Source organism: Salvia hispanica, chromosome 6 (genome assembly GCF_023119035.1).
Source record: "Salvia hispanica cultivar TCC Black 2014 chromosome 6, UniMelb_Shisp_WGS_1.0, whole genome shotgun sequence".
Classification (NCBI taxonomy): Eukaryota; Viridiplantae; Streptophyta; class Magnoliopsida; order Lamiales; family Lamiaceae; genus Salvia; species Salvia hispanica.
In genome coordinates, this window is record NC_062970.1 from 25,417,792 (window position 1) to 25,429,206 (window position 11,415).

General features: G+C 37.7%; 1 protein-coding gene across 2 annotated transcripts; it reads right to left on the reverse strand.

The window, feature by feature from the left end:
- Positions 1-779: 779 nt before the first annotated feature.
- On the reverse strand, positions 780-9,981 carry LOC125194461. 2 transcript variants are annotated; one of them, XM_048092687.1, is made up of 7 exons: positions 9,861-9,981; positions 8,181-9,727; positions 7,068-7,208; positions 5,190-6,945; positions 3,503-3,759; positions 2,120-2,931; positions 780-2,034 (listed from the first exon to the last, which is right to left on the reverse strand). In XM_048092687.1, the coding sequence occupies exons 2-7, from the start codon at positions 9,573-9,575 to the stop codon at positions 936-938; spliced, it is 5,460 nt and encodes a 1,819-aa protein (XP_047948644.1). In that variant the 5' UTR covers positions 9,576-9,727; positions 9,861-9,981; the 3' UTR covers positions 780-935. The 2 variants fall into 2 exon arrangements, with proteins under 2 accessions (XP_047948644.1, XP_047948643.1); XM_048092686.1 differs by having other exon boundaries at positions 8,181-9,975.
- Positions 9,982-11,415: the final 1,434 nt, after the last annotated feature.

Consider the following 11,415-nt stretch of genomic DNA (forward strand, 5'->3'; position numbering starts at 1 on the left):
TCAAGAACGAGGATCATATTATCTGATTTCATTAGTCAGATTTCGATCAAAGTGACTTTTTTACATTTTTGAAATTTAAAAGTTTTACTCTCCTGCCCCAAAAATTGACAAGGCTGTATATGACACGTACTTTAATATGAAATTAGTAAAGCAAGAGAGAGAAACGACAAAGTCAAAGAAAGAGAGAAGGTATTGGAAATAATGTTAGTGAATTGTTGGGTCCACATTATTAGTGGTGTATGTTTGTTCAAAACTTTCCTTATTTAGACTTTGTCTAATTTTGGGGACGGCCCAAAATAAAAAACTAGTCTATTTTTTTTAGAACGATGGGAGTATTATTTAAAAAATTGTTTGTTTTATTTCTAGAAAAAATTATTAAAAAAACTTTTTTTATCCTTTTATTGTAATTTTTATATTTTATTATTTAAAAAGATCCTTTTACTGTATCGAGTTTTATTAAAAAAAAAAAAAAGACTTTTACCATAAGCCTCTCATGTGAATACATAAAACACAAACTATAAGCCTCTTATGGGGATTTTCTACGCCAAAGAAATGAGAATACATAAAACACAAACTACATGAACCCGATATAAACAAATGAATGTGAAACATGTACAATCACAACTGTTGATTTGTGGTTGCGCAAATGCTACATTTATTTGTTCATCTCAAATTCATGGATTTTATGCGTTTGTGCATAGAGAATTCTCATTGAATCTCATTCTTACAAAATTTGAAAACTCCAGATAAAAACAGCAATACCTTAGACAGGGAAAACGTAGTTTCAAGTAAATAAATCAATAACTTCAACTGTGTAAGCAATATAGTTCAGAACACAAAATTTGAGCGTAGCGTTTACAGACGAACATAGAATATTCCGCAAGTGCGTCAAAATTTGCGGAAGCAACAACCGATGAAGCTATAATATGAAGATGTTAATGTGAAACCTTGCTAGCTACCAACCACTCGATAAGAAAACAAAGGCATAATTTCTCATATTTACAGTGAAAAGAAACATCAGTACCTGTGTCTAAATTAGCCAGCACTCCGTCCTTGAAAACAAATCTGCGATCGATCCCTTTACAAATCTTCTCCTCCTCCCTGCTCGTGTCCTTGCACGTTGCGTGACTGTTATTACAATCCGCCATCAAGAGTTTGCCTGACTTGTTGAGATCTGGTATGCCTTCAGCCTGCGATATCCGGCACATACAGTGTTCTCTACATTCTTTTCCATTCATGCCACAAGAGATTTCACCTTGGTGTAATATTTTACTTAGTGATAAATGAAGATTTGCAGATAAAGAGGCAACAAAATCGTGAACATCCTCTACGGTTGATTGACTTCCTCTACTTTTCCACTCGACATTGATAACCCTCAACAGTAAGTTGCTTAGGGTGACAAAGCACTCCAAACAGCACTGGTAAAAGCATATTGCAACCGAACCACTTCCGGAACTTCTAGGCCCGGGTGAAGAGTTAGAGTTGATATTACTTTGACCTAAGTTTTCACCGGTATCTCTGGACAGAATGCAATTATCGTTTGGAAGGCAATTTGGCTGGTTGCCATTTCCTGCGAGAGTAGAATGCTTATCACCTAAAACTGAGGGACCAGCATGAAATTCTGAACTACTCTCCACGAAACCATTGGAAAGCTTGATAGATGGAACGTGCTCTAGTTCTGCATGATCATCTCCAGCAATTTCTGTCTTAGAAGACTCTATATTAACTCCATTCGGTGCTAAGACTTCTGCCTTAGAAGACTGTAAGTTAACTTTGGTTGGCTCTAAGATGTGTTCATGAGAGCAAGTATCATCATCTATGGCAACTATATGGGAAGGCTCTTGAGCAGTGACAACGACTCCATCACCTGCATCTGCACATTCTGTGGGACTAACTTCCAGGGAGCCTTTCTCGAACACTTCTGAACGGGGTGCATTATTTGCTTTCAGATCACCTATCTTGCGGCCGTCACCTTCAGATGGTCCCACAAAAACTTTGGCATTTGCCTCCTGAATATGAGCATCAACCTCTAGACTGAAAGTAATTCTTATTTTAGTGAAGATAAGAATAAAATGTGACACTAGGCATAATTGCAAAAGCAGTAAAAGAAGGGAAATACCTATGTAGTGCGTGAGCCCAACTGCAAACCATGTCCTCAAGATAAGCCACTTGTGATAGAAGACGAATGAATTGGGTTCTGTCTTTCCCAGCTTGAATTTTGTCATCAATTATTCGAATTAGAGCTTCCAAAACCTTTCGAACCTCAGAGAAAACTTCCCTTAGTGATTTGTATTCACCCCTATATGCTGATAACCCTACAGCGACTAGTCCTCGAACTAAACTAAACTCTTTGCTCCTAATATTACTGGAACTAGAAGCAGCAGCAACATTCTCCGTGAAGTTGACAGGACGAACAATACAAGTGTTGAAGGGCCAGCCTTTCCAGGGTCCAGTGGCATTAGCAAAAGGACCTTCTTTCAACTTGGATGTATACCAGCAAAGTTCAGCAAAATGAGGATAATGAAGAATCTGATAGCCGAATGTTGATATTGCCAATTGCAAGCTTGATTTTCCTTTCAAAGTTTTATTTGTCAAACCACCTGGAATGGAGGGACTCACATGGCAAGCTTTGCTATGACGAACTTGACTAGTATCACCCTCAGCCGTATGATAAGCTTCCACATCAACGGAGTTCATGTGTATATGATTTTCACCATGATGTGACTGAATAAAATACTGTGCCAAATCCTTGGTCAACTCAGCAGCAAATAAGCTAATCACCTTATCATGATCAAATTTCCCGTCAAGCTGCACAGAGAACTGTGGCACCTTATGCCCCAATGGACTCGATTGGATGCAATTCATTATCTCATTCCCAAAGAAATGCCTTATTCTATCAGGAAGCAAAGAAAATGGTACTTCTGCTGTAGCCTGTTAAAGGAGAAATAGCAATAAGCATTTCTCAAAAGAATGTAGCATCTTTTCAATAAGAAATAAGAAGAGAGGAAGGAAGTAAAAAGATTCTTGCCAAAATTCCAGCTTATAGTGTCATACTTTATTACATCATGTCTAAATTGTCCAGTCCAGACCCACTTTTCTACCATGCCCTCACAAAATATGTTTGCGCCTCTATAAGAGAAGAATGAAAGAAATATAACTTTCCATAAATGCTGATCAAATTCAGGAAGGCCTCCGTAAGAGTAGTATGCATGTGTCGTGTTTACATATTTATACAAACATTAGCTTTCCGGGACTAGATGCACAAACCCTAGATATTGTAAAAGGAACACATTGAACATTGGTAGTTTGAGATTAAAATTAGATGAAAAGCTACTACTAAACTTTTATGATTAATAAATGATCTCAACTTTTTTGATATTGTAAAGGAACACACTGAACATTGGTAGTTTGATTTTAAAATTAGATGAAAAGCTACTAGTAAACTTTTCTGATTAATAAATGATCGCAGCTTTAAAAATATAATCAGAGGATGCCAACTTACGAGTATTATCAAGGAGCTATTTACGCGTATAGACTCCACCTGCTCGACGAAAGAGGTCCAAAGGTATGAGGCCTTCCTTGCAGCAGTTTGAGACTCGATACCCTCTGCATGAGCACTTGGGCAGAATTCATATTCCATACCATTGCCAGCATCAGATGTTTCACGGTCATCTTCAGAGGCTTCATGACTTGTCTCAATACCCCACAAATCGATCATTGGCATATAAAGCATGCTAACATGTGCTCCGGCAGATCTCACTGCGACATGTAATATTCATCATTCAGTGCACGAAGAGAAACATAGTAAAAGATTAATTAGAATAATGAGGAAAATATCTGTTTTATAGGCATTTAAGCAATTAGATCAGATCTCACTGTGACATGTAATATTCATCATTCGGTGCACAAAGAGAAACATAATAAAATATTAATTAGAATAATGAGGAAAATATCAGTTTTATAGGCATTTAAGCAATTAGATAGATCAATGGCCTTAAAATGTCTTACTAGCCTAAATTTGAAAACCAACCTCTGCAGAAAACCAAGCAATTATATCATATTCTCATAAATCACTTAATTCCATCCCTCCCAAACATGTTGCTCCAAACCATTTATCATCTATCCAAATGCATGCATACAACTGATATCAATGCTACAAACTGGTATACACACAATATTTATCATCAAAATTGCACTAGAATCATGTTAATGAAGCACAAGAAGAACTAAAGCAAATACTATCTACAAGCAAAATGAAATTAAATACTCCCTTCGTACCAACTAAGTTGAGTCGTATTCCTTTTTGGGATGTCCCAACTAAGTTGAGTCGTTTCCTTTTTTAACAAAAAATAAAACATCCAATCACCCTTACTTTATTCCATCACCTACTTTGCTCTCTCTTTATCTTTCCTACTTTATTCCTCTCTCCTACTTTCCAACACAATTTATTAATCTCCGTGCCCAAAAGTTTTGTATCAACTTAGTTGGGACGGAGGGAGTACTCATTAATTACTAAAACTAAAAAACAAGGCACCGTGCATCAAAAGACAATAAGGCAACTGCTGTAGACATTAATAGGGGACTCTAACTCTCAAGGAACTAAAATCGACCTATTGTATTCATCAAATGCTTACAGTGAGATAGATGAAATGAATAACTCTCTTATATGTTTGTATTCTTATAGAAATATATAGCCTGACAGATTTATGGACGAACCATGTTTGAGTCACCAAAAATAAGAAGGTTATGAACAATCAATGATGAGGTTCTTCCCAGAAATATTTTATTGTGGGCAATTTTTATGATAAGATCACCAAAACTGATTTGAAATCTTGGGCAGAATTTACTAACTAACTATTGACTGATATAATCCTCAATAGTAGTAAGTCACTTCAATTACCACAACCACATGTGACCAGGTCCGACATAACTTAATACACATTATAAGCCATGTAAAATCTAGTATTTGAAACTTGTCGGAAACCAAGACAAACATTGCATACATATCAAGATGAAAAAAGGTCATGGAAGAGAATTTCTCCCTTCTATAGGAATGGCACAGAAATGTAGGTGTCCCAAAGAATTTTGCAATCGAAATTAAAATTAGCATAAATCATAAATGTGCTACTTTTTTCTCCTGAAACAGAACAAATTAATATGAATTAATGAAAAGGGAGATGTTGACATACTCAGTATATGTGTTAGCCCATGAACCATGTCTCCATGTCCTTCATGTGAGATACCAGCCAAATCAAGTTTCCATACATCAACATTGCCAACAAAACAGTGGAGAAGACATGAAGCAAGATGCCTCTGACCAGAACTCGGATCCCCACAAATCAAGACTTGGAATCCTGATTTACTGGATGGTACACAAGATATATTTTGAGACAACACTGTGCGGGCACCCATACACAGAGATTTGGATGGGAACATTTCAGAATGTTCGTCAGTATTTTCATCTGCCCCATTAGAACTGCGTAAGTTGTTCTCTCCAACCAGGTTTGCAAGCAAAAGGTTCTTCTCAATCTCATTTCTAACATTCACATCCTGAAGCAAACCATCAACTTGCAACCACCAATTATGACTCTGCACTTGCCGCTCATCTAAGATTGAAACAATTACATTTTTAATCAATTTGCAAGCCTTTTTAAGGTGAGATGGCAACCAGACACGCTCATCCAGACACAGGCAAACCAGCAGCCTTGTCAGAGGCAGGAGAAGGCATGGAACAAGATGAGATTTAAGAGGTGAAGAAACCATGTCATTAAGAGCAAATGCACTTTCTCTTCGAGAACATGGAGGCGATGCACATGAGAGAGCCTTTAACCAATCTTTTTCCCCCACAGTAAAAGTAGGAATAACAGGGCATCTTCTGTCAGAGCTATTAGTTCCAGCTGCAGCTAGAACATTTTGCAACGGGAAGCTCCTTTTTAAACCAAATATAGCTGCTTGAGTACAAAGAGCCTGCAGATCAGCACCAGCAAATCCTACAGTCTGCTTCGCCACCCACTTCAATAAGGATCCAGCTATTGGTTTAGGCCACTTCTGTGTGTGCAATGAAAGAATTGCTTCTCTATCCTCAGAAGAAGGCAGTGGAAAATAAATTTCCCGATCAAATCTCCCAGGCCTCCTTAAAGCTGGATCAACTGAATCAGGACGATTAGTTGCCCCAATTACGATAACCGAACCTCGAGATTTCAGGCCATCCATCAAGGCAAGTAATGTGGACACAACTGAATTATGTGTTTGATCTTGCTGCTTAGTACGAGAAGGTGCTAAACCGTCTATCTCATCGAAGAAAATTATAGATGGTTGAGATTTCTCAGCTACTTGAAACAAAAGTCGTAGCTGGCGCTCAGCATCACCAACATATTTTCCAAGACAATCTGCTCCTTTGCGTGCAAAGTATGCTATGCGCCTGTCACCACGGGCACAACAACCAACTAGTGCACGCACAACTAATGTCTTACCGGTTCCAGGATATCCATGCAACAGAACTCCCCTAGGAGGTGCAAGTCCTAGATTATTAAAAAATTCAGGGTACAAGAGCGGTAAAATAACAACCTCTTTCATGCATTGAATCACATCTTGCAACCCAGCAACAGATTCCCAACCTGCGAATTGTGTGCCTTGTTCAGAGTTTGCACCACCAATATATGTAGGTGCTATTCTCCATAAATCCCTTTGAAGCCTCTTGCTCTCACGCTTCAAGAATTCTTCATCCTCCCCACGGTTCTCTAACCATTTTTCTTCGGCTTCAATATCATTACGGTATGAATCATTGGCAACCTTCCGCAATTCAAACTTCAGCTTTTTGGCCTTCAGTTTCTTCATTCGTTGAGCATTATGTACTCCATATGGTTGAAACAGATGGCGATGATCAGTGCAGGCAATGAGAAATTTACGATGATCAAAGATGCAACTTTTGGCCCGTGCACATGGCTGCAAAAGCACACATCAATTTAACAGTCAATACCAAAAAAACATGCAAAAAGAAAATTGAGCAAGAAATGAATCCTGAAGTGGTAAAAGAGATGCTAGAACAAAATAGGCTAGCCACTCACTAGGTGGTAAGTTTTGGGACATCTATCAACACGACACCCTATGGTTGCTCCAGGTCTCCTACAGCGGCTGCATTTGAGTACCCTACCTCTGTAGAGCGCAGCTCTCACATTTTTTAAGCATCCAAGTCCAGCAAAATAAACCTGTAAAAAAAAGTTATCAGACTAGTAGATAAAAACTTGCTTACAGGAATTAATAAAAAATAAGAACATGTTAAATGTTTCAACATAATGAATTATAGCAGAAAAAACATGTGATGTGTAAAAAGAAGCCCACAACATTATTGCACATATGATAAAGGAAATGAAAGAAGATATATTTTAATTGCAATGTCAGTTGCTTCCGCATTGGAAGTTGCAGAAGACCAATGATGTAGAGCCTGAAACTTTTTGCAGTTTAATTCACGGATCAAAGATTGTATTTAACCATATAATAAGTCCAGTAAAAGGATGTGCCAACTGCCAAATTTGTCTTGCCTGGTGTCTAGGAAAGCATATTAGCAGTAAGTCGGGTAACCAATATGTTGCAAAAAATGAAAACAAACATAGAAAAGCTTAAGAAGTCAGGCTACCAATATGGCATAACAATCAAAGGCACACACTTATTGAAATTTATTCAAGCCAATAAGTTGCATATCCCCTGTGAAATGAAAGGCAAGACAATGCCTCAGGAATGTTCCTGGCAATGGGCATTGCCTACTGTCCATGCGACATACTACAAATTAATGTGCAATTAGATCCCCAATGCATCCAGAACACAAGACACCGGGCATACCAACTGCAATTATAAACAAAAGATAAAAAAACCGAAAAAACTAATGATCGGATGAACAAAAGACAAAAGATAAAAGATAAACTGAAAACAGAGCTTCTATCCAGCTCTCACATGTTCATTCATACTGGTAAGAAAAGGAGAAGCATTCTTTCGTTCCTAATCAAGTTTCTGTATTTAAGAATATTCCATGAGTAGTAAAACAGTATTTATACAAAGTAATGACACCAATGAATGCATGGCATAAACCAACACTCTAAATATGCGGTCAATATTCCACTGTCTGTTAAGTGAGATATAAGTTATAACTGAAGTAAATATGAAACTCGGAATGTAAAACACACCTCTGGACTCCATACAGCACATTGCTGATGAACCCAAATTCCTGCTATACCAAACCTATCGTTAATAGGACCTAGGAGTCTTCCAAGCCATCCAGATTGATCACCAAATCCATCGCAAACATCATAATTAGGTTCTTCTGATGCAGATGATCCACTGTAGACCTCATTATCACTGCCAGCACCTTCAAGTAAGAGTATTTTTGGAGGTTTGCCATCCGTCCCACCCCCACATAAACCGCAACGCCTTCCAAGTTTTATTTTAGGTTTTCTGTCAGTAACAGCTGGAGGATTGTATCGGCCTTCTGGTTTAATATCAATATCATTTTCAAGAGGCTTTTCAGGATTCTCATCATCCTTTGTTTGGTCAGCTGATCCACAATCAAACTTGGTAGCATTTACTTGGCCAGGTACAATATCACATGCTGATTTTTCCAACTCCACTATTTCTACCCTTATTTCGACGTTCCCATTGCTGTTGCATTCTTCTATTGCCGTCTCTTCAATTACAGTCTCCTCTCCCTGCGCTAACTGTGACGCCATATTGCAATCTATTTCAATTTCATTAGTACACTCCAACCTACACTCCAAAGATAACCCTTCAGCCCCTTCTGCCTCATTTATCACTTCTAAAATCTTGTCTCTGTTCTTTGGTTTCCCATCCTCCGACTCACCTGATGACCCTTCAGCACCTTCTGCCTCATTTATCACTTCTAAAATCTTGTCTCTGTTCTTTGGTTTCCCATCCTCTGACTCACCTTCCAGATCATCCTCCGACTCACCTTCCAGATCATCATCCTGGTTGTCATTTTCCAAAACATTTGATGCTTTAATTCTGCCTGGCCTCTTTGATTTTACAACTGTCGATTTCTCACCTACCAAGGGCTCTTTCTTCATTAAAAACTGAGGTTCCTGATCATCCTGTAACCGATCAAGATCCTGAAACAGCTTTCTCTTGCCCTTCAATGACGACTGCCCCCTTCCTCTTCCTGAAGAACATCCACTCTCTTGCCTGGATCTCAACCTTGGCATCCAACCATCACCTTCCCCATCACTCGAACTTGAGCATGGCATTTCACATTGCGCCCTATCTACTCTCCTAACTTTCTCACCACTGCTACCCACACCATTATCAACCTTCCTCCGCTTTGTAGGCGGAAGAGGTGATGAATCAAGCAACTCAGGCGCTTTACGAACCCTAGTGCTCCTCCGGAGTTCATGTTCATTCTCTTCATCAATAAACTCACTTGACTCGACCTTATGGACCTCTTTGTGGCTCTTATTGTAACCCTTTTCATAAATAGCATCTAATTTCTTGTGCTTCTTCTTCCCCTTATACTTATTCCTAATTTTCTGATCTTTCCTCTTCACAACTGAGTCAAACCGCGATAATCGCATAGCAAAAACCTCCAACACCAATTATACAACCAAAAATCAATGCAAAACTGCTAAATAACTTTCACACCTCTCCCCACAAATCCGTCGCACACATCACACGTTCAATTGAACAATTCCTTCCCCCTTTTCTTCAAAAAGGAGCTTCAGATAGTCTGAAAATAACAAAAACTGAGATAATGAGGCCGATGAGAGACTGACCTTGGATAACGGATCATGCACAATAAACACAAAAAATAAAAGGAGGCCTGTAGATATTAGATTTCAGCCGATTTTAATCGCACACACCAAACTTTCTCCGATTGTGATTCAGATTTTCCGCTTGTAAAGCAAAATCCACCAAATTAGTATCAATTTTTTTTCCTCGGCTGCTAATTGGTTTAGGGCTTTTTGTCTACTGTTAAAGAAGACTGCTTTGGGCGGAGGTATTAAGAAAAGGGATTTCGGAATTCACACTGGAAAAACAATATACAGATACCTGAGAGTTTAAATCACTCGCGTTAGGAGCGCGTTTGCGCACGAGTCAGTAAGGGGATAGGAGCCGGGCCCACCAGGTTTTTATTGGTACGTGGCTGCTGTGTAGTTGACTAGTTGGGATGTTTTTTGACACGCGCCGACCTCTGAGAATAGGGGTATGTTGTGTAACCTGAATTTCTCATATATTGTTGATTTTTGCCACCAAAGATTACCGCCAAAATGGAATGTATGATTTTATTTGGGATTTAATAGTATGAGTATTTTCCTAAAAGTGAAAGAAAATAGTTGGCTACATTTAAATAAGCTATCAAAAGAATATTTTCTAAGTAAATAAAGATACTTTTAATGGAATTTTAGTTTGCTATCAGTTTTTAAATATTTTTGTATATTATCAAACTATTTTGGTAATTAATAATGTTAGTATGAGAAATCAAAACTGAACTAAAATTTAAGAATTTAAGGGCATATGTAGTGGTTGTCCCTTGTCCGCCCCAATCCTTAATTATTTAGGGCATTCATAACCTCGTTCAAGGCCAGGCTCTAGGTCCATGTCATGTCATCGTTCCCCTCATTTTCTGTATCAGGCCACAATTTCGACAACCCTACAGGTATCATTCTAGTCACAAACATTAAATTGCACTAATTACAACTACAAATCGTTTTAGTCGTAAAATTGAAAAAATTGAACAATTATAACACGGGAAAGTCATTGTTCTTTGGGAATTAAAAATTACAAATCCTAAAAATTCAAAAATAATAATTCCTAAAAAATTAAAGAAACAATTAAGAATAGGGTAAAGGTCCAAAAAGTGAACGTTTTGGACCATAATCGCATAGTATTAATGGGGAAAATTGAATTTTTCTTTAAAAAAAGAGTTAGGGTCAGGCTTGTGCGCTCACAACTCTGGGATGGGCCGCAAACGGGCGCCCCAAACATGTTTTAGGTTTCAATTAATCAAAAGCATGTTTTAATTCAAGTTTTGAGCATGATAGCTTTTGTCTAAATAATCTGATAAATATATATAAATATAGGGTCTTGTTAGGTTGAGATTTATGAACCTAATTGAGAATTGAGATGCAATCTCAGCCACTCATCCAGAATATTTGTGAAATGTCAACAGCATGTAGTTTATGTCAACACGGGGGCATAATTGTAATTTTTTTATTTTTTTAAATTTTTTAAAATTTTTTTTAAAATTTTTTGTATTTTTAAGAAAAAATCATTTTTTTTGTCAACTACATATTTCATGTAAACTACACGTCAAATGTCAACAACATTATTCAATAAATACTATTTGACATGAATTGTACATGTAGTTGACATTATATTGTGTAGTTAACATGAATTATATATATAGTTGGCATG

Excerpts from the sequence above, each read along its gene's own strand:
- LOC125194461 (XM_048092687.1), bottom strand. The coding sequence starts at position 9,575 with ATGCGATTATCGCGGTTTGACTCAGTTGTGAAGAGGAAAGATCAGAAA. Across the intron at positions 6,946-7,067 it reads GTCCCAAAACTTACCACCTA|CCATGTGCACGGGCCAAAAG; the intron begins GTGAGTGGCTAG and ends GTGCTTTTGCAG. Across the intron at positions 2,035-2,119 it reads TGGGCTCACGCACTACATAG|TCTAGAGGTTGATGCTCATA; the intron begins GTATTTCCCTTC and ends AATTACTTTCAG.